The sequence below is a fragment of the Monodelphis domestica genome, chromosome 5 (genome assembly GCF_027887165.1).
Source record: "Monodelphis domestica isolate mMonDom1 chromosome 5, mMonDom1.pri, whole genome shotgun sequence".
In the NCBI taxonomy this organism is placed as follows: domain Eukaryota; kingdom Metazoa; phylum Chordata; class Mammalia; order Didelphimorphia; family Didelphidae; genus Monodelphis; species Monodelphis domestica.
This window is the reverse complement of record NC_077231.1, coordinates 302451205-302475809: the sequence shown is the minus strand read 5'-3', so window position 1 is coordinate 302475809 and position 24605 is coordinate 302451205. Positions and strand designations below refer to the sequence as shown.

Here is a 24605-nt window from a genome sequence, read left to right as displayed (position 1 = left end):
TGTCGTGACCCCGCAATACAGTTCCTCATGTTGCAGTGACCCCAAACCAAAATATTATTCTGGTGGCTACTTCGAAACTGTAATTTTGCTACAGTTATGATTTGGAATGTAAATACCTGATATGCATTATGTATTCTCATTGCTACAAATCGAGAGGTTGAGAATGCAGAAGTATTTAAAATTTATTAAGTGTCTGCATACACACAAACATGAAAACAAACAATCTTTTGATCTGTGGAGGTCAGAGGATCACAGCTCTAGAACTTGGGGCTTTAGAAGTCATCTAGTTCAACTCCTTCCCTTTAAAGATAAGGAAACTGAGTCCCAAGACTGCAATGATGTGCTTTAGATACCTAAGACTTCAACAGAGCAAGCACTTGAATTCTTCTGATGGCACCTTCAAATCTTGCCTCCCTGGTGCCATGTTCCCTGCCTGGAGAGGATATGGGGCTTAGTTTCCTCTATAAAATGAAGGGGTTGGATTCTGGGGTGGTTTCTTCCTTCTCTTCTAGCTATTAAATTTCATGATCTACAACTGACTTAACATGAAGACAATTGAAAAATCCGTATGTTTGCATTCCAGGAATGTCCATGCAGCTGCTGCTCTCATTGTAGGGAAGAGCAGCATCAGCCCTTCAGAAGCCTACAAGTGGGAACAAGCTGGAGGCTGACAGTACCCTGATTTATGCACCTGGCTGGAGCAAACCTCTCCATACTGAGTGGCATAATAAGATTTAGAAGAATGACTCCTGTTATTGATGTTGTTCCATCATGTCTGATTCTTTGTGACCTCGTGGCCCATCCAATCCAGGGGGTTTCCCTGAAAAAGATATTGGAGAGGTTTGCCATTTCCTTCTCCAGTATATCAAGGTGAACAGAGGTTAAGTGACTTGGCCAGAGCCATACAACTATTATGAACTTAGGTCTTCCTTAGTTCAGACTCAGCACTCTATGCATGGAGTCACCTAGCTGCCTCATAGGCAAAAAGAGGTTAAGTGACTTGCCCAAAGTCATGCAACTAGTCAGTGTCTAAAATTGGATTTGAACTCAGTGTCTTTATGACTCTAGACCCAGCATTCTATTCACTGAGCATCTAGTCCTTAGCAGTGTAAGTAGGGACATACACAGAAGGCTGCTTGTTTTCCACAATAAGGAGAGTGAGCTGCCTGAGGGCAGACTTTGACATTTGGGCCTCTCCTGCAATTTCAACATAATTTTTGGACTTCATAAATTACCACCTACCAGGTCTCTTCCATGAGGTAAGGTAGTCAGGGACCAGACCAAAGACAATTTATTTTTCTCTGTGGTTGTGCGATGATGGTCTCTACATCTTTGCCCATTTGAAAACACCAGAAGAAACTTTAATGGCCTTCTTGATCATTCAACAAAGGAGGAGTCATAAGCTTTGATTCCATATGAGAAATTTAGGGTAGTAAATGGAGAGCAGAAAGGAACCTTGGAGGTTATCAACTGTAACCCCTTCTTTTTCAGATGAGAAAACAGGCCTAGAAAGGACTTGCCATGAGTCCCACAGCTAATAATTTTCTGAGGTGGGATTTGAATCCAGCTCTTACTGATCTGAGACCAGTACTCTATTCACAACACTGGTTCATAGATCCTAAATGATGGAAAAGGTTTAACTCATGAATCATTTCCTAGAGGACTATTTCCCTCCCCTCAACTACTCAAAAATTAATACTCTCTCTGCTCCTTAAATTATCAGGTAAATACAGATTCCATGAACACCACCAATTACCTCTAATGGAATGGAAACTCCCTGAGGGCAGAGACCTTTTTTTAATGTTGCTTTTCTAGGCCCCTAGAACCTGACCCATCTTCTTGCACATTCATTACAATTATCTCTTCCTCTATCACAGTTTTGATATATTATGGGTCAGCGTAAGAAATTAAATGGGAATTTTGGAGGAATTTTTACAGAAGCACAAAGGTTAGAAGATGAGTCAGAAAAAGTTTAGAAACTCAAAAATGCATATTTAATCCAAAATTTACAATAAGGTACTCTAAGAATCCCATAAAAGAGGAAAAATTCAAACCTCTCTGGTATAAGGAGAAAGCCAAAAATGTTTACATGGATTTTCCAGATCACAGGGGTGCTGCACCTCTAACCTCTGTGATGTAGAAGCTACAACTGTATGAAGTTAGAAGAGATCTCAGTGATCATCTAGCCCAACCCTGCTCATTTTAAAAATGAGGAATTCCTAGCTTAGTGGGGCTGTGATTTGTCCAGGGTCACACAGGTAGCAAGCCTCAGAGACAGGATTCAAATTTGAGTTCCCATAATAGATGTTTAATGAATGGGTTTTGGATTGATTAGATTGTTCACAGGAACATCAGAAGTCATGTTGCTGAACTTTTCATGACATCTCTCTACACACCACTGCTCCACAATTCTCTATATTATCTTCAGTTGGATATCCACTTTTTGGAAACTCCTTGCTGGATCCCAACGTAGAAATGTCAGTGCTTTATAACTTCTAATGAAAGAGCTAAGTCTGGATGGCTTTTGTTGAGTTCTTCTATTCCCTTTGTTGAGCCACATTAGACAGGGTCCAAATAACCAATCATGATTGCCAGGGAAACTAAACAGGGACTAGTTGCTGCCTAAAAGTTAAAGGCTGGGGCTGCCAGTGATTAGAGAAGCACATGCAACTCTTTGTTGGCATGAAGATGAACACAGGAACAGTGCATCCTCTTTTGAGTGTGTGTGCATCAATATGGAATGGCACCATGTTGGATGTTGAACTAATATTGGGTAGGATCTAATAAATATTCATGAAGGTGATGCATTAGCCATAAAAGAGAACTTGAATTCCAATATTATGACAAGAGACCAGTGAAAACTATTCAATTTCCTTCTAGAAACTTCTTAGAATGTAAACTAAGATGTCAAAGAACTACATGATCAGGTCATCTCAGAATTCAATGATTTCAGAGTTAGAATGATGCCATTATGATGTCATTAATTATATATTAATGATGATAACCTATGATGCTATAACCAATGCCACCAGTCCCTTGACTATTATCTCTTCAATAAAGATATGGACAACTGGTCATCCAGTCTCCATTTGAGAGCATAAATGTCATAAAAAACCATCACCTCATTCAAATAATTTTTAGGATATTATATGATTGATAACATTTATTTAATGGACATAGTAATTAAGATTTTTGCCCAAAAGAAAAACTCATAAACTTATTTGATATGACTATCTTATCTGTTTCTGTCATCTTCAAAAAATCCAGTGTGTTAACAATGGTAAAATGAAAGTTATATCAGATAAGTGAAGTCTGTGCTGTTACCTCATCATCATGTGCATCATTTGGTTGTCTTAGCGATACAGTGAAATAGACACACACACACACACACACACACACACACACACACACACACCTTTTAAAAGTCCACTTTTGGTTTCGTGTTTGTATTTTTTCAGAAGCATTTCCTAGCACTGAGTTGAAATATCCTCTCTATATGGGAATCCTGTACTGGGAATCAGGAGGAAGCTGTGTTTTCTATTATAGGAAACAGTTTTTCCCAAGGCAACCATAGCTTTTGGCAGTGATTTCTTCAATGGCGATGTCAAGAATGACCATCCTGTGATACACACAGTTCTTTGACTATCTTTGATATACAGCTCTCATTGTCAAAAGCGCTTCCTCATGAATGAGTATTTATGATCCTGGCAACATGATCTGGACCTTAGATTCCCAGAATTCCCATCAAGTACATTGGCTATTACAGTGGACATACAAAGATTTTCAATAAGTCAGCAAAAAGTTTTTAAAGAAATAGTACAAGGTTTTACACAGAATATTCTAGAAGGCCTAAGATAACCTTTATAAGGTAGACTGGGCATACTTTCATGAGAGGAGGCCATTCAACACGTTCACCATGGAAGAAAGATCTCATTGCTCCCTCTCTCCTTTAGTAAATATAGAGTTCATCACAAAATAAAAAAAAATACTTGGGCACATGAGAGGGTCCCACTTTGGTTCAAGAATGTTTAATAATAATAATAATAATAGAATATAATAGAATTTCTATACCAAACTAAAGTTTATGATGCATTTATATATGTTATTTTATTAGATCCCCATATAAAACCTCTTATAGCTCATAAAATCCATTGCTCTAATTTTATATCTGGTGATACCAAGGCCAAGGAAAGGGAAATGACTTTTCCAAGATCACATAACAGAGCGCAGTTATGAAACTTAGGAATCTGAGTCCACAATGCTCTTTCTGTGATGTGACAATGTTACTCATTTAGTCAGTTAATAAACATTTATGAAGTGCTTACTTTTTGCCAGACACTGTGCTTATGGAATTTCTCACTTAAACAAGAAAACCTTCCAGGCAATAATTCCAAATTATCTTCACCATGGAAAAGAGAACCTTCTTGTATCTCTCAATAGCAGAGTGGTAAAATGGAAAGATTAATGGCTTCTGAATCAGAGGACATGAGTTCAAGTCCGAATCAAGCATGTGGCTTCAAACCTTTGTCCCTCATCTTAAAAAGGAGAGTGTTGAGAACATGACCTTTAAGGACTCTTCCTGTTCTAAATGTCTTATCTTGGTCTACTTAAAAAGAAAATAAACATCAACAACATCAAAAAGAACTTGGCTTCACTCTGTAATTATATAATTTGCACAAGTATATTTGTTTTAGAGTCGCAATCCCTGCTGGGTATTTAAATTCATAGAACTTTAATGTCAATTGGCATCAAACAAGTAAAAGTTTGCAATGCATTATGTCATTTAAGTCTCATGATAGCTCCATTAAGAATGTATCACAGAAACTACTGAGGGTCCCCAAAGTCTTTCTTTTGAGTTAGTAAAGCTTAAAGCTGCTTTGGGGAGGCTTTGTATTTTCCCTGTTTCATGCATAAGAAAGCTGAGATTTAGATGAAATGACTCACCCATTAACACCCCACAAGTAACTGTCAGAAGGCAGACCTTCTTGACTTGATGACCAGCATTATGTCCACCATACATGCTATCCCTCAGCCTTTAAATTAAAATACAAAAGGATCTCATAGATTTTTTAGTTTCACATCTTAATTTTAAAATGAAAGAAATGGAGGCTCAGAAGACAATTAATTGACTCGCCAATGGCCACACAGTAGCAAGTGGAAGAGTTGAGATTTGAACTCAGATAGTCTAACTCCATAGCAAGCATATTTCCCATTACACCATCCTAACCAACTTTACCAAACTTATTGTATGTTACCTCTTATCATTTCTTTAATAAATATTTCAATAACCCATGTCTCTTGTTCTCCAGTTTCAAAGACAACATAATTTGTGGAACGTTATAGAAAGGGAAAGGTGTAAAAAAACAGGGAGAAATAAAAGGATACTTTTTAGAATCACAGAGGAGGGAAAATCACTAAATGAAAATATAGCCACTGTAAAGCACACAATTAGCTTGCAAAAATGACTGAACCTAAAAAAAATCCCTCCCAAGCTATTGACTCATCAATAAAAATCTAGTCACTACACCATAAAAATGGTAACACACAACAATTACCCCAGCCAAAAGAGAAGTTTTAAACTACATTATCCAATTTAATGAATCAAAGCTGGCATTCTGGGTTTCAGTTTTGCCTACAGAATTCCATTTGATTTTTAAAAGGAATCGTGATGTTTCCAGACACTCTAAATATAAATGCTTTCCAAATGTGTCTTATATTGAATTTATATGTCTTTGAGAAGTGGGTAGGACATTTTTGGGGAGATTTACAAGTACAGGAGGGAGTGGACAGGTCATGTAGCGAGAACCAATGGATAAGCAGGGTATATCTCATGCCTGCCTTCAACAAATCTAGAGGAAGGTCCAATTATATAGGATACACTCCTGGTGGAGTATTTATGAGATCATTTTGTTATGAATCTCTTAGAAAGAAGAGATATGATTTTTTGAGGTTGGTGAGAGGATGTAACCATATGGATGGAATCACAGATCTAAGACAATATCAAAACATGTCATAGTCTGAGGGAGGCCAAGACTAGATTTTCCCGGTTTGTGAAATACTATTACATGTTGACACAATCAAGGATCTGGGTGACATATTGGAAAAGGAATATCTGTTGTCATTTTTCTATCTTCGGAGGATGAATTAACATTATGGATAGAGAGCTGGCCCTGGAGTCAGGAGGAAGTGAGTTCAAATACTGTTTTTAACTTATTTTGTCTGTGGGGCCCTCTATAATGCTTTAAGGTGTGCAAAGACCTTTAAAACCATCATATAATTTTATCTTCATAAAATTTAGGAATAATGTGTTGTTATTTTTATTTTCATTTTACAGAAATTGAGGCAGAGAAAGGTCAAGTGATTTGCCTAGGGCAGCATAGCTAATAAATATCTGAAGCCATATTTGAATTCTATCATTCCTGTTTCTAAGTTCAATAAATAAGCTGTTCACTAACTAACTGTAAGACTGTAAAAGATCTATTTTCAACCTGCAAAAATAGAGAGAGTTTCCATATTGGAATTACTTTTACTAATATAATCATAGATTTCAATGTAAACAAACAAACAAAAAAAGAATAATGAAAGGAAAAGACTGAAGTGTTAGATTTTTGACAAACCCTCTAAAATCAACATCTGTCTGTCTCTCTCCCTCTGTTGCTCCTTCTCTCTCTATTTTTCTTTCCCTATCCCTCTCTCCTTTTTCTATTTGTCTCTCTCTCTCTCTACTATGCCTCTGTCTTCTCTCTCTATCTGTCTCTATGCCTCTTTCTCCCTCTCTCTGTCTCAGTCTCCCCCTCTCTCTCAATGTTCTTTATTTGAAAGAAGGATCTTGTGCTTTTCAAAAGGATTCACATAATAGAAGTTTAATGACTTCAAAGAGGCTGCATGATTGGAATACTAGAATGGGAAGTGGGTGGGATTCAAATCAAGCCTTAGAATACTATCAGTTGTGACCTCCCACAAGTGACTTTATTTTCCTCTGCCTCAGTCAAATCATCTGAACTATAGTGATAACAATAGCAAGACTGAATTATTAGTATTATACATCATGATAATATAAATAATAAAATATGATGATGATAAGATTTTCTGACATGGAACTCACTCTGCATATCCAATCATTTGTCAAGTATTGTGACTTGTGATTAACTGTACCTCCATATGTTTCATATCCATTCCCTTCTCTCCTGATTCCATTAACTCTCATCCATTCTATTCCAATAGCCTCTTACATGGCCTCCATTTTTCCAGGCTCCCTCCCTCTCCAGTGGATCCTTAACCTAGCTTCTAAAGTAATCTTCAAAAGCAGAGATCTTCCCATAGCACAGCACTGCCTAAAGATCTTCGATGATTTCCTATTTCCTCCAGGATGAGATACCACTTCCTCAGCTTTGTCTCCTTCCTCTCCACGCTGTACTCAACACCTTACGGATTCCTAACTCTTAGTCCCATAGTATCACTCCAGCCCTGGAATTCATAAATCAGCAACACCCCAGTTGAAACAGGGAAAGTTGGAAGAGGGGAAAGATGATAATGAATTTCGTTTTGGATGAACTAAATAACTATGATCAATAATGGGCAGTGAGAAAATGACCTTTGGGCACATCAATAGTTAAACTTCTTCTTGCTGAGACCAAGGCACAGAACTCTGATTATTGATGTCTGGATTCTCTCTTCAACCTCATCTATTCCCAAGCAGACTGCAGAATAGACCAAGCTGCTGGATAAATGAAGGCTCATTTGTTGTGGGATGTATCTAATTCTCCCTTATGTTCTTGTTAGAAGAATGAGCACAACAATTTCCTAGTCACATATTTCTTGTTTACTTGGTGACTCTGAGTACATGATGACTTGTTTTCTTTTACTTGTATATGAACAGTTTGACAGATTACTGTGACAAGGTTACTTTTAAATTGATAAAAGGTTTGATTGTGTCGGGGCATTTGTCAGAACTGTCCGACACTGTTTATAATGGACTCAGCACGAGAGCATCCAGAGTACACCAGTTGACTCTCTACCTAATCTGGCTTCAGCACTCCGTGCTTGGCATGAAAATGCTGGTGCAAATAGATTGAGGAAAGTCTGGGAGATTAGCCCAGACAGAGAGTTTTGCTATCAAGTCCAAATATCAGCATTGTTTTGTATTGCAGGAATGACACTCTCCTCTGCCTGTTAAGTTCTAGTAAAAGAGACTTGCCCCGTTTGGCTTTAAAGGGGCAGCTAGAAAGCGAGGAAAGCTGAGCAAGGAGGAGATTTATGGAGAATGGATATAGATGTGAGGAATGCTTTGCCTCCTCCTTTGTCTGGAAGGAAAAATGTGGGCACTTAGACTGCTCACTTATCTTTAATTAGCTTCTAGTAGCTGTGGAATCAGCGCCGAATTCCTAACAAAAAGGGAATCTAACAAAGATGCAATTAAGCTTTTATGAGAATATAATTATAGACACATGCACGTATGTATATACACATACATGCATAAATACATATGCATATATGCATATGTGTAGTTGAAGGATGGAGGGAGAAAGAGAGTTAGAGAGAGAAAAAGGCAGAAATCTAGAAAGAGATGAATAGACAGAAGCAGATGGAGAAAAGGGAGGGAGGGACAGGAAGACTTCATGGATGTAGTGTCTGCAGAGATGACCTCGAAGTAAAGGGTATGTTAAAGGCAGGATTTGAACTTGCCCTAAAGCTGGCCCCTCCATCCACTATACCATACTTTTCCCCAAGCCCACACAACCCCACAAAGTAGTGCCTAAATGGTGGATGGGGGATTCTTAAGGCTTTTTGAGGATTTGTTAAACTTTGTAAGACACTGGGGATGCTCTGATAAGAGGTATCATGGGCATTTCAAATAGGAATTTCATTGTTGTTTCCAATCATGCTCATTATGAAAACTATTTAGGTGCTTTAAAAAAGAACATTTTCACTTTACTCCAAGGATGTATTTTAAAGCATCAAGTATATCAATTTAAAACTTTTATGGGAGGAGGTATAGTCCAACAGATAAGGGCAGCCTTAGGCTTTCCAAAAGGCCTATAAACCTTGCACTGGTACATCTTCATGTTCAACTTATTCTGTTTCCCCTTTGTTTCCTTCTACCTTCCCCCTAGGCCAAAGCTGAGAGAAAAAACCTGGGTATCTTTTTCACAAACTCACTGTTCCTAATATAACCCAGTCTCATCTTCTTCCTCTAGGTAGTTCCATGGCCTATTTCCCACATTTGGCTTGAAAGCTCTGCCCCTTTAGGATTCTTAATTTCCTTCAAGATTCAGTTCAGATTCTATTCCCTATATAAGCATTTTCCTGAATCCCATGAAATTATGCCTATTACTCAGAAATTATAGTTCTTGAGCTGGAAGGGACCACAGAATTCATTTCTCATTTTAAAGATGAGGAAACTGAGGCCAGAGGCCAGTTAAATCACTTGCCCAAGCTTCACAAGTATGAAGGAGACAGCTAGGCATTGCACTCAGGACCCATGAGTTCTGGAACTCAGGTCCCAGGGCTATTGGCTGAGATAGTCCAAATAATTGTTATATTTGTACTTGCAATTTCTTATTGATGTGACATGGTTCATCCCTCAACTAGAATATCAGCTCCCTCAGGGCAGAGATTGATAGACTAACCTGAAAATAATAGGCATTTAATCAATAAATTTTGAGTTGTTGAATAGGCACCTTTCAGAACTCTCCTGTGAAATAGCTTTTAATTGAAAACTCTACCCAAGAGAACCTCTGTCTATTGAATTTATCTTAAAACTGTTCAGCTTTTTTCCTTTCACTTTGATTTCTCTTCCCTTCCAACAAGATCTGGGTCCATGACAGCGCCTTATTTTTATAGTCATAAAGGAAGCAGCACTGTAGAAGTGGGAAGAGCATTTAACAGTCCAGAATCAGAAGACCTGGTTTCAAATTCTGACTCTGAAACAACCTTGTGGCCTTTGACAAGTCATTTAAACTGCCTCCTCAGGTCTCAGTTTCCTTACCAGTAAAATTGAAATGTTAGTCTAGATGGCCTCGGAGGTCCCCTCCAGCTCTAACTCTAGGTATTATCTTATCAGTGGCACAGTAGATAGAGTCCTAGGCTTGGCATCAGAAAGACTTCTCTCATTGAGTTCAAATCTGGCCTTAGACACTTATTAGCTGTGTGTTGTTGGGTAAGTCACTTAACCTTTATTAGGCCCAGTTTTCTTATCTATAAAATGAGCTGGAAAAGGAAGTGGCAAACCACTCGAGTGTCTGCCAAGAAAACCCCAAATGGGGCCAGGAAGAATTTGACGTGACTGAAATGGTTCAACATAGCACTGTTAGAAGTCATAGTATAGAACATCAAGTCCTCATCATCCTCTAAATAATTTGGGCCATTTCAGAAATAGACAAGATCTAAGAGATTATCTGGTCTATTGTGAACTTGGAAAATGATCTTCCTCAACCACATTCATCATTTGCTCTAACAGGGACAAATGTTTTTATTTTTAAATGGCTCCATGTGATGGAGGCATATGTCACAGAACTTTGTATTCCTAGGGGAAAGGTATTCTTTGGAGCATAAAACCTCCAGGATATAGAAATGCACCATATCTTTCAAGTAATAACAAAGTTATGATAGATTGCTTCATCCAAACTATGGTATATTTAATTATCTAAAGAGATTTCCCAGAGATCCCATGAGGCTGAGACATTCTTCATAGATGTTATGTTTCTATTTTTTCTTTTTCACTTTTATCTTGCTTGTAATTCTATCTCAAGATCTTTGATGATAAATGTTAATAGTACTACTTAATAAGAATTGTGAAGGGATGCTACAAATCCAGATGACATCCCTTTGCTCTTGGATTATACATTGAGAAATAATTTAATTTCTCCTTCTTTAATATAATTTTCTTGCTGTTCATTAGTATTAATATGAACACTGTATACTAAATGCAGGATAATTCAATATGTCTCTGCCTTCTTTGTACTTCTGTGTTTTCTATTATCTTATTACCATGGGTATTAGCAAATATTACATTTCCTATAAAATAAGAAAAAGTGGATTCAGAAAGGACTTCTAATTTCCCAGCCGAAAAAAAAATTATATGGGAAATGGATGATAATGGAGGGACATATTTAAAGGATACAAATAGAGGCTTGTGTTTTAGTGAGGGGTGATTGGGAAAGTGAGTAGGGATAATCAGAAGGCAATAATTATTTGAAGTTTTATTTTTGCTGCTTTGATTGCATCAATGCGCCTTTTCCTTCCATGATCCTGCTATATCTTTACAAACAGGTTTCCATTGAGTTAACAAATCTTTGGGTGATGACCCTTTCTGAACTGAGGCAGGCAGGTCTTGGGACCACAGCAGACAGTTCTAGAGCTTCCCTTTAAACTCACAAGAGGCTAAATAAGTATAGTAGAATGAGTATTCTGTAAAAAGGTAAACAATTTAGGATCAGAGCCTCCAAACATTAGGAGCAAGATATATATTGGCCATCTCATGCGGTGGTCTGGACAACTATTAAGACAGGGGATCTGGTACAGCTAAGGCAGAATGACTCCTAAGGAAGATTTTGGTTTTCTGTGATTGCATTCAAGGAAAAAGAGAAAGACATTTAAATGTTGAAGGTAGATGAAGCTCTCTTAATCAACTAGCCAATGCTGATTTTACAGATGAAGAAACTGAGGCTCAGGCACATAAAGCAGCTTGGTGAGGGTCAGACAGATCATTAGTTTTAGTATCAAGATTAGAACCCAGGTCTCCCATGAATAAATGTTCTTTCTAGGACATCAAGTTTTTCCATCAAGGAAAATATTACACAGGCAGTGTCTGAAACAATCAGTGGTCTGAAATTTTCCAGGATAGAGAAACAGACAAGGCCCTGACATAAAGATAAATCTATGTTTTAAAGAGAGAGCCATGGGAAGCAAGAATATCTGGTCTTCATTTGTATGACAATATCCCTTAAAGGGATTGAATAATTCAATTGGAGACTCAGATTGAAATAAGCTAAAATCTTTAAATTCTTTTAAAAGGCACCATTTCCCTAAAACTTTATTCTTCCACATTTTGTTTTGTTTTCATTCTTTGTTTTAATTCTGGAAAGAGTAAAATATTTGGTTCAAAGTATAGATTTACATTTAACATTTATGCCTTTGGCTGTCTTAAAACACAAATTCTCAGACCAATGAGGAGGGCACTGATCTATATATCACTCTGCCAACAGATGCTATTATTTTGTGTTTGTAAATTCTTTTATCTCCCACTTTCTGTTTGGATATTTACTCCCATTCTCAAAAATCCAGCACAAAGACAAATAAGTACAGTGGACTTGGTTGGAAAATCAACAAAATAAATATCCTCTAATTAAGAGTCAGACCGGCCTGAAAATGACTGAATGACACAAAAACAACCAAATTTTTAACAGAATTTTCAAAATGAAATATAACAATTGAGCAATAGTCTACCAAATCTACAAGAATAATATTGCTAATAGCCAGTTAAATGCCAAATAAATGCATTGATATTGCTTCTGAATGACAACCCAATGAGAAGCAATTTCTGGATTTAAAATGATTCCATACAAGCTATGACAACCTGTTTTAGATACTTTCAACAACAAAAGAAAACAAAAATAATATTTTCTATCAGAATCCATTAAGCATATGTTAGGATAAAAACACGTGAAGACAAAAAGAATTTTCTCATGGAGTCAGAAAGTACTGAATTCCAATCCTATCTATAATCATTACCACCAGCCTTATGACTTTGGGCAAGTCACTGTATATTCAAAATTATTAGAGATTTAGAAAAGGGCAGGCTTTTAAATCTTATTTTCCATCTCAGAAATAGTATTTTTAACCTAATTGGCTAAAATATTAGCAGGAAATCTGATGCCAAAGGGAAGGGAAGATACATTCATTTCAACTAATATAGATAAAGTTTAATACTATTTAATGGTTTAGGAAATCAGGGGTTTCCAATTGTAGATATGTTAGGATGTAGAATTAAAGATGGAGGTGGTTTGCTAACTCAGCATTTTCAAGTAAAGGAAAACTAGTATTTCTGCTAGTCTTAGCCTCCTCCTTCCTGATTTCAAGGCCATGCTTATAATGAACCTCCCTTTGTCTCAGATAACTCCCTACATGAATTTCCAAAGTTGTAGACAAGGACATCTATGCAGACTTACCTTGTTTTGTGCTTCTCTTTATTACACTTTATCGATGTTGCATTTTTTCCAAAACAAAGGTTTATGTTAACCCTGAGTGGACCAATTTGATTGGCACTGGATTTCCAAGAGCATGTGCTCACATCGTATCTCTGTGTCACATTTCGATAATTATGGCACTATGTCACATGTTTTCATTATTATTATATTTCTATTTCATTATATTATTTATCAAATTAATTCTAACAATGTTAAGGTTGACAAAATTTAATTAAATAATATCTAAAATGTTTCATTTAATATTTAAATATTGTAAGATTTATTGTTATATTATTTATATAATAATTATTATAATTGTTAAGTGGTGACCATTTTTTTTGAACTCTTACCTTCCATCTTAGAATCAATATTGGGTATTGGTTCCAAGGCAGAAGAGTGGTAAGTGCTAGGCAGTGGGGGTTAAATAATTTGTGCAGGGTCACATAGCTAGAAGTGTCTGAGGCCAGATTTGAACCCAAGACCTCCTGTTTCTAGGTCTGGGTCTTGATTCACTGAGCCATCCAGCTTCCCTCTACCAATGATCTTTGATGTTACTATTGTAGCTGTTTTGGAGTGCCATGAATCAAACCCATATAAGATGGTAAACTAAATAGAGAAATGTGTGCATTTGAACTGCTCCACTGACCTGCCATTCTCCCCTCTCCTCCTATAACTTCCCTATTCCCTGAGATATGATAATTTTAATAACCCTACAATTATATCCATATGCTCAAGTGAAAGGAAGACTCTACTGACGAGGCAAATTTCATTGTTCTTTTATTTTAAAAAATAGTCACAACCACTCCAACCACCACCTTAGTCAGTCAACGGCCATAAACATGGAGGCAAGATCCTCCTCAAACGAAACGATTGCATCTCCCTGAAGGCTTAGATGAGGGTTACCATTTTTTAGCAATAAAGTGTTTTTACTTAGGGTATGTGACTTTTTTTAGACATATTACTATCACACACTTAATAGGCTATTGTATAGTATAGACTTAACTTTTATAAGCACAGGGAAACTAAAAAATTATGTGATTCACTTTATTATGAAATTTGCTTTATTGTGGTAGTCTAGAACTGAACCTACAATATCATCAAGGTATGCCTGATTGATGAAGTGAATTTTCATACCAGGATTCCTTTATCATGATTGATTACTGATTTAGATCTAAAACTCAATTAACCTCAGAATCCAAGGCATCAGGTTATAAAGTGACATCCCCAAGGTCACACAAAGAGGAAGCAGCAAGGTGGGATTTGAACTCAGGCTTTTCAAATCCAGAGCTAATATTTTTCCACATGATCATAAAGTATAATAACATGATTTGCATATTCATGTAAAGTTAATGAAATTCTATCTAAAGAAAATCAGTCTCTGCCGTATTCCATAGGCATAAGTAAATTATATTACTGCAAATAGAACACTAGTGCTGCAAGGGCATAGATTCAATAGGAATTAAGTAACCAACATAGTAATTCCCTTTTCACATAGTAATGTCTGAGTCCACAGAGCCCAGGGTTCCTCTTAAGGAATGCCTTGAGATTTGAGGAGTGGGGTTCATTTAAAGCAAATTCTATGAAGGAAATGAGGGGGAAAGAGTTGAAACAGTAAGGGATTCAAAAAGGAGCTAGATCACTTCCAGCCCAGTCATTTGCTTAACTTTGTGACCCTGGACAAGTCTATTAACCTTTAAGGCACATCTGTAAAATGTGGGAAATGATGAGTTTAAAACATGCCTTTCAGGATTCTTGTAAGGAAAGAGCTTTGAAAACCAGAAACCATAAGGCAAATGTCAGTTATTATTATGAAGTTAATATTTTCTGACATCTTTATGACATATCCTTTTATGAGAATCAGCCTTTTGTGAGATATTTTGCTAAAAGAAACTGATTGTTTTGCAGTCTTTTAGTACTTGGAGACAAAAACTGTATATAGACAAGCATGTATATACAAACAGCCAACTAGACTGCCAGCATCAAGCAAGGAAAGTCAGTCTTGAATGAGGTCCATCATTTTGGGTAGTGTCTGTTTTAATGGATATTGACTGTTTAGATTGTAAACTCCTTGAGGACAGGTATCTTTGTAATTTTCTTTTTATCCCCAGAGTTTAGAATAGTGACTAGCACATAGCAGGTGCTTAATAAATGCTTAATGGATATTGACTGATTAGATTGTAAACTCCTTGAGGGCAGGTATCTTTGTAATTTTCTTTTTATCCCCAGAGTTTAGTATAGTGACTAGCACATAGTAGGTGCTTAATAAATGCTTAATGAATATTGACTGATTAGATTGTAAACTCCTTGAGGGCAGGTATCTTTCTAATTTTCTTTTTATCCCCAGAGTTTAGTATAGTGACTAGCACATAGCAGGTGCTTAATAAATGCTTAATGGATATTGACTGATTAGATTGTAAACTCCTTGAGGGCAGGTATCTTTGTAATTTTCTTTTTATCCCCAGAGTTTAGTATAGTGACTAGCACATAGTAGGTTCATAATAAATGCTTAATGGATATTGACTGATTAGATTGTAAACTCCTTGAGGGCAGGTATCTTTGTAATTTTCTTTTTATCCTCAGAGTTTAGTATAGTGACTAGCACATAGCAGGTGCTTAATAAATGCTTAATGGATATTGACTGATTAGATTGTAAACTCCTTGAGGGCAGGTATCTTTGTAATTTTCTTTTTATCCCCAGAGTTTAGTATAGTGACTAGCACATAGTAGGTGCTTAATAAATGCTTAATGAATATTGACTGATTAGATTGTAAACTCCTTGAGGGCAGGTATCTTTCTAATTTTCTTTTTATCCCCAGAGTTTAGTATAGTGACTAGCACATAGCAGGTGCTTAATAAATGCTTAATGGGTATTGACTGATTAGATTGTAAACTCCTTGAGGGCAGGTATCTTTCTAATTTTCTTTTTATCCCCAGAGTTTAGTATAGTGACTAGCACATAGTAGGTGCCTAATAAATGCTTAATGGATATTGACTGATTAGATTGTAAACTCCTTGAGGGCAGGTATCTTTGTAATTTTCTTTTTATCCCCAGAGTTTAGTATAGTGACTAGCACATAGTAGGTGCCTAATAAATGCTTAATGGATATTGACTGATTAGATTGTAAACTCCTTGAGGGCAGGTATCTTTGTAATTTTCTTTTTATCCCCAGAGTTTAGAATAGTGACTAGCACATAGTAGGTGCCTAATAAATGTTTAATGGATATTGACTGATTAGATTGTAAACTCCTTGAGGGCAGGTATCTTTGTAATTTTCTTTTTATCCTCAGAGTTTAGTATAGTGACTAGCACATTGCAGGTGCTTAATAAATGCTTATTTTTAAATAAACTCTTATTATTAAATTATTGACTGACTTCTGCCTATTCCTAGTTAGCTTAGTATATATTGGGCAATTTTAAAGTCAATAATTTTCCTCAAGAAAGATTGTAGTAAGCGGATGGGTAGTCCTCATTCCAGATATTTCTTATGCAAACAAGCTTGAAAGCTCTCAGTTAGAGGAATTTCCAAGTCTACTTTGTGTATAGCTTATACAGAAGAAGGCTATTCTTTACAATAAACCCAACAACTTGTCATCTGCTCTCCTTGAAGACATTCCCTTTCAACAGTGAAGACCTCTAACTGTTGAGCTGTTCTGTCCTTACTTGCTTTTACAAAATCAGAATCTTCCTCTTTTCACCTTATAACCATTGTTTCTACTACAGCCTTCTGGGACTAACACATCTTCCAAGAGAGACCCCTTCAAATAACTGTAGACGGGTGTACTGCCCTCCTCTAAATATTCTTCTCCTGAGCCTAGAGCATACTTTCAAGGCCCTTCCCATCTTGGCTGGCCTCCTCTACACTTTCTCCAAATTATAAATATCATCTCTAAAACATTGTGCCTAGAATTCAACATAGTTCTATAGGTAGAGTCTATTCTGGACAGACCACAGTGAGACCATCAATCATTTTCCTTATCCTGGACACTAAATCTCTCTTTATTCATCCCCCAAACAATTCTTTCCCTGCTGTTAAATCATTTGCTCATACTGGTGAGATCATAGTCCACTAGATCTGCCAAAGAGCTGCCATCAGAAACATGAGATATCAGACAAGCAGGTTTTGGGGGGAAACCAAGGCTTAGTAAGTATCGTTTGTTAAAGGCACTTACGGCTGACACAGCTTGATTAGGTCCTGGTCCGTGGTGCCGGGTGGAAGGCCTCGAATGTACAGGTTGGTTTTACTCAACTGTTCTCCACTATTGTTGTTGCTGCTGCTGTTGTTGCTGCTGCTGTTTGTGCTGGGGCTGGGAGGAGCCATGGGGTGGGGAGCTGGTGCATAGGACTGCTGAAAACAAAAAGAGGCATTAATGGAGAAACAAGGCCACCACCAGGTACCAGATCATCAAGTCAAATGCAGTGTAGTATGAAAGTCACTCATACACACATGGACATGCTCACACACACTTGAGTATCATCTGTTCCTTTGAAATTTCATTATCTTGCCATTGGTAACCAAATGGAAAACTACAAAGCAGCCATAATGGGAGAAACAGACAGACTCATGTTGGAAATAAATTTATTTGAGTTAGCACATAATGTCTGACATCATCCTACTGCCTTCCTGCTAGTATTTCAATGGATCTTTCAGTCCTCCTTCATGGCTTGTAGAATCTCTTTTCTCCCTCTTCTCCCTCTCTTCTCCATTTTCTCAAGCTAGCTTCTTCTTCAGTCCAGTGGTCTATTTCTCCCCACCCCTAAATCCTATCTTTCCTGGAACACCAACCTCTTGACTCCATCTTCTCCATAAATAACTTGTGTAGCTTATTAGAAAGGGGAAGATGCATCTAAAGATTGTGAAACATCTCTCTATGGAGTGGCGTTGGCTAGTGGAGAGAACAATGGCTCTGCGGTCCAGTGTCTAGATTGGTCTCCCATTTGAATCAATTTCTACTTGTGCAACCCTCTTGGACAAGTTGCTTAATGATGCTGGGCCTATTTCATTATTTGTAAAATGAGAGCATTGGACAGAATGGCCCCCGAGGTCCCTTCCAACTTTATGTCTAAGACACTCTAATCTCATGATGATCTGTTTAAAGAAAAACAAAACAAAACACCAGATACTTGACTTCTTCTTTTGGGCAATCAGTGAGAAATCTCCCTTTGCCAATGAAGACTGGCAGCTTCTTTGGAGATGATCATCTCAGAAGTTGCCTGAGGAACTTATTGATTAAAAGACCCTTTTTTTAAGCTCACATTCACATGTTTCTGAGTCAGGACCTGAACCCAGAGCTTCCTGTCTCCAAGCTCAGTTTTTTGTTATTTCTGCCTTTCCGGATATTTAATAAAGATATGTCTACTTAGGTATTTTTAAAAGAAGATGCATAGAACATATGTATTTGCTTCCTTCCAAGACCAGCTGAGGTGCCATCTGCCACCTATGCCTGTATGATTCTCTCTAACTTCCAGTGGTTAGCACTCTCCTTCACTTGAAAGTGTTCAGGTGGAATTATGTAAATATCTTGTACTTATTGATCTTTGCATATGTTGTAGCCCCCTCAGTAGAACATAAGCTGTTTGAACGCTTTTGTCTTTTTATCCAGCACAGTTTATGGCACAAACTTGGCTTTTAACAACTCTTTGTTGAATTCAGTTGAAAGGAAGAAAAATGTATAATGACGGTGTAGCGTGATGAAGAGAACACTGACCCGAGAGGCAGGGAAACCTGGATTCCATCTTACTTCTGCCACATATTGCTGTGGGACCCTGTTCAAGTCACAACTCCTCAGTGATGGAGGCAAAACTTTTAAGACTATATTGCAGAGTAGGTAAGGACCTGCTACGATAAAAATAATTTCTTCTTTCTGGGACTGTTATATCAATGAAATGACAATTCCAGTTCCTCTACCTCAATCTACCTACCAACCCAGGGCTTCATTCCAGGGATTCTTAACCTGGAATTGGTGAACTTTAAAATGGGAGGATATGTTGATATGGAAATATAGATTCCCACATACAGAGATGACCATGTCAATATGGATAGGATTGATTTCCTTTGCAATCTGATGCATCTTATTTTCTACATGTCAAAGATGATTCTGAGGACTTGCTAAGCTTCTCCAGACTGCCAAACGAGTTCATGACACAAAAAAAGGATAAGAGGCTCTGCCCTGGGGCATCTTGGCACTAAGTGGGCATCTTATGAATATTTATTAATTGTAGATTGAGCAACTGACTAAATAATAAGAAATAATGTTTGTAAAGTGCTATAACATTTTGAAAGCACTTTGAATGCTTTCCTAGTCTCTCCCCAATAGGCACATGAAGAGATAATTTTGCAAGCGTTCCCACCTACTACACTCCAATCAAGCACCTGCTCTCTACTCCTAGAAAGGTTTTTATGGGAACTCTTTAAGGATATTGCCTTGCTAATATAGGCTTTGGGCAGATCTTTGAGCGATGAGTCTTCAAGGACTGTAATTGTCTCATTCAAAAGTTGCAATCAGAAGCAGCAGGAAAATATTGAGAGTTGTATGGGGAGAACACATGGAAGCAGTGCACAGGTTGCAGAAGATGACTCTTTGTTAGAGGTGGCTCTCCCTTCTTGTTATCAACAGGCTACTGAGATCCAGGAGAGAAGTGCCAGTCCTACACAGGCTTATGCTTTGAGCCCAACGCTCATGGAGGTTTTTAGGCTGACTTCCCTAAAATTCCCAGGGTCACCAGTTCTGAACCTCAGTTTTGCCCCAAGCATTGATTTCCAACTGTCTCCAAGGGGAGCCTTGACTAGAAATATTGATGCTGTAGGGAAGAAAACAGCTCAAAAAACCAACTCATGTCTCAAGTGAGTGGAGGACCTAATCTTACGGTAAAGACTCAGATATGCGGTGACACCAGAGAAAAGAACCTTCTTGGATGGTGGGACAGGAAAGGGATTACCCACACTCACTATCTGAGACTCAGTTAAGTGCTTTTTCAGACCAAGTAGATGTTCTATTGAGTCTAAAGAACTGTAAGCATTGTCAACACCACATTGGAATAAAGCCCCAGTCACCCCACTCTAGTTGACTCTACCTCTAAGATGGCTTCCTTTGGTTGGTGGTTTGTCTCTTTAACACTCTTCCTTCAAGCTCTCTCCATCTTTGTCATTGTTCCCTAGGCAAAGTCAGTAGAGCTGAGTTCTAGACTCGCCTTAGGTATTTACTAGATCTCCCAGAGGAAAATGCTTTTCCCTCCAAGATGACCATTTGTCTACTTTATAAGGGTGTCCAAAAAATCTCATTAAGCTACTGAAGCTGAAGACTTCACTAAGACCGTTGGGATAGCATACATAGAGCCTGAGTATATCTAGTTCTCTATTTCTCCTCTAGGGCAGGCACTATTTTTGCCTTTTTTTTAAATCTCCTATATTTTAACACAGTGTCCAGCATATATGAGATGCTTAATAAATACTTAATGACTTACTGCCTGGCTGACCAGCAGGCAAGTTCCTTAGTCTCTCAATACTTCAGTTTCCTCATCTATAGGGTAGAAATCATATTTGCATGACCTACCTCAAGCCCTAAAGGAATGGGAATGATTGCCTTAGCAACTGAAACATTTACAAAGCCCTTTTCCTACAACAACCTTTTAAGGTAGGTGACTATAAGATTCATTATTTCTATTTACAGATGAGGAAATGGAGTTCTAAATGGACTACTTGTTCAGAGTCACACACTCATTCAAATTCTAAAGCCATAACCCCATCCTGCTGATCAATAGGCTTCTAGTGGGCTGCTGGTGGCTCAGTGAATTGAAAGCCAGGCCCAGAGACAAGAGGTCCTGGGTTCAAATCTGGCCTCAGACATTTACTATCTCTGTGACTGTGGGCAAGTCACTTTCACCCCCGTTGCCTACCCCTTATCACTTTTCTGCCTTCCAATACATAGTATTGATTCTAAAGCAGAAGGTAAGATTTAAAAACAAAACAAAAAACAAAAACAGGTTTCTGTCATGCTAAACCAGATATTATAGGGTCATCAATCTCCTCTTTCATTTTTTATAGTTGGATTTTCCTTAAATTTCAAGGACAAGTGAGGTCACGTTCCACTTAGAGCAACCACTTCTTCATTCTCACCATTAGAGCAGTCCAGAAGTCCAGAACCTCAGATCCTCAGGGTCAATTTTTTTGGATCCAAAGACCTAGTATGGTGGCATCAAACTCAAGTAGAAATGGAATCTTGCCAACCACATATTGACATATAAATAGACAAATCTGCATTATGAATGTTGCTTTGAATTTTTATTTATTTTGCCAAGCATTTCCTAAATTACATTTTATTCTGGTTCAGCCAGAAGTTTTGTAAGCTGGGGTGGGGAGTGGAGCAGGAGTTTGGCCTATCTGACCTAACAGATTTCCCTACATCCAGTTGCTCTGTCTTGCAAACCATTCTTCATACTACTCCTAAATTAACTCCCTGGTAACAGTATTGACATTGAGGCATTGCCCCGCTCAATAATCTACAATGCTCACTTGTTGCCTGCAAGGTTCATGACAAGAATGTTTTACTAGCTTTGGAGACCTTCTATAATCTATCCTCAGTTTAACTTCTCTCATTTTTAACAATTTTCCAGAACATCTCCTATCTTCATATGTCGTCAGGCTTCCTTCATGCCTCAGGAATAGATTGTTCCCCATATCCCTAGTTCCTATACCCAAATTGTTCCCTTCAATTGGAATACACTCCCTTGATCCTTCTATTTACTTCATTCATCAAAAAGAGCTCAGTCCCAAGTCTTCAATATATCCTTCCCTATCTGTTCCAAGATTACACTGAATCTGCATTATCTGAAATTCTAGTAAAGTAAAAACACACACACACACACATATATTTGAACACTCAGGGTCTAAGCATCAGAGGATTTCACATTGAAGAAGCTAGCTGTCATCCAAACCCATCTAGTAACTTTGCAAACAAGGAATGCTCAACTGTTTCCTTATCGGTTCCTATATTTGTTGTTGCCTTTCTATTTTTGGTGTCTGTGTATGTGTGTATATCTATTTTCTATTTGTTCTTTTTTGTTTCTAAGTAGACTGTATACCTTTTGATGTCTTGGACAATATCTTATCATTCCCAGATTCAACATAGTACTTAACACAGTTTTATATCCAATCAGACAATAAATATCTATGTTACTACAATGAATTACATACTACCATTGAATCCCTGGGGATTCAAAGATAGCCCTTTCCTTTCAGGAGATCCCATTCTAATTGGGGAGCTAACATGAGGCAAAATAGACACATACAGGATATATAGAGGGTAAACTGGAGGTGATCTCAGAGGATAGATCACTAGCAACTGAGAGAACTTCATGTAAGATGGGAGCTGAATCTTAAAAGGAGCTAGGAAAGATATTAACTTTTTAATTATTTTTAATTTTTACCTTCTTTCTTATAATTAATACTAAGTTTCAGTTCCAAGGCAGAGGAGGAGAAAAGATTACACCTTTGGTGTTAAATGACTTTCCCAGGGTCACACAGCTAAGAAATGTCTGAGGTTAGATTTGAACCCAGGACTTCTAATGCCTAGGCCTGTCTCTCTGTTCACTGAGTCACTTAGCTGCTCCAAAATTATTATTACTTGGTTTACTCGCAAACTGACTCATTTGATTAATGGGTTTTCTATTTGTTGAGACTCAGGTCAAGGATATTCTTGTACATGCACCCTTCTCTGAAATCACTTCCCTTCCATAATTACCTATTCATTTTGTGTCTATTATGAATATATCATAAATATAACTATTATTTCCCTTAGGAAAATGCAAACCCCCTGAGGATAGAGATGATTTCAATTTCATCTTCTTACCCCTAGTGTTTGGCAGATGGTAGGGACTTAATAAAATGCTTGTTGACTGAATGAATTAGTCTACCATGATTCCATGCTATGCTTTTGTCCTGACATATTGAGTATATCCTAACATGATATCAGTTGGAGCAGATGGTGTGTCAGCCTTTGAGGTCCCTTCTAGCACAGGGAGTCTGTAATTCTGTGAGAGGTGCCAGTGACAGAGCTCTATAAGAATACATAAGGGAAAGCGAGGTGACTCAGTGGATAGAGAGTTGGGCCTGGAGATGGGAAGTCTGGGGTTCAAATCTGACCTCAGAAACTTTCTAGCTGTGTGATACTGGACAAGTCACTTAAGCCCCAATTGTTTAGCTTTACCTCTTGTCTATCTTGGAACCAAATGATCCCAAGATGGAAGGTAAGTGTTAAAAAAATACACAGAAAGTTCGCCTTTGCCCTGTAGGCTCAGGATAAAATCAGTCATCAAAGCATACCTTTTGTAACTATGGACATATTCCATAATGCAACCAATACCGTCAAGGTTGTGGGTGTTAATTTTTTCCTTAAAAGGATTTAATTGTTTTTTTTTCCCCAGAACGAATGTGATTTACATTCTTTAGAGTTCAAAGTGCTTTTTTGTTATGGCAATTCAATATTATGGATTTTTTTCTTAGAAAAATAAATAGGTGTACCTATGTGCAGGCATAAATTCATAACTCTGTCTTCTGAGGCCTAGAAGAAAAAAAAACCTGATCCTTCTACGGGAGAGAGAGCCCTTTGGATCCTTGCAGATGCTCGTGTCCCCTTGCCCATTTCCTAAACTTTTCTTCTGAAGACTAAACACTCCAAGTTCCTGAAGCAGTCTTTGTGGCCTGCATGCCTTCGTATACACAAACACATAACTATAGAAATGAATATACATGGAGACAATATTTTATCATAAAAATTAAGATGAAAAGATCATCTGTTTTAACTTGTTTAAATCTTTGCATACAAATTCCTGGTGTTTTCTCTTAAAAAATACTTTCAAATGAAACATTATTGGAAGTTGGTGGCTGAATCTAGAAAGCCAGAGATGCCTTCAAACATTCCCTAGCTGTGTAACCCTGGGTAAGGTACAGTTTTCCCTTGGAAATATTTAGTATCAATTTTAAGACAAACTATAAGGGTTTAAGAATAAAATAAAATAAATTGTCACTTCTACACTCACTAAAATTAAGCTAGATAATCAGATCTAACATTATCAAATTTTGTAAAATGAGACTTATTAATGTTCTATCTTCTCTTTTTAAAATTTATATGTTCCCTTTCATTTTTCTCCCTCAGTATTCCTTTTGTGATGATTCCCTCCATCACTTTACTATTAAAGACTTTTGTCTTGATTCTATGCATAATATACTTTTAGTAATTCCATTGTTTGTCTGACTTAAAAATCTCCTTAGTTTTTCCAGCTCTCTATTGTTATAACTTGTAAACCTTTCAGATTTCCTTTCTTTCATCTTCTATGCCCATCCTATGCCTATAACTTCCTTCTTTTTTTTTTGGGCTCCTTAATCTTTCATATAATACTATCATATCTTAGTCAAGAAAGCA

General features: G+C 37.4%; 1 protein-coding gene across 15 annotated transcripts in view; it reads right to left on the bottom strand.

Moving 5' to 3' along the window:
* The window catches only part of RBMS3 (RNA binding motif single stranded interacting protein 3), a 1500462-nt gene that overhangs the window by 576358 nt on the left and 899499 nt on the right, over window positions 1-24605 (bottom strand). For 8 of the 15 annotated variants that reach the window (XM_056800925.1, XM_056800928.1, XM_056800932.1 and 5 more), the window contains one exon: window positions 17358-17533. In XM_056800925.1, coding sequence (XP_056656903.1) covers window positions 17358-17533 — 176 coding nt within the window. The remainder of the gene's footprint in view (window positions 1-17357; window positions 17534-24605) is intronic. The other 7 variants (XM_056800926.1, XM_056800929.1, XM_056800937.1 and 4 more) reach the window with 1 other exon arrangement.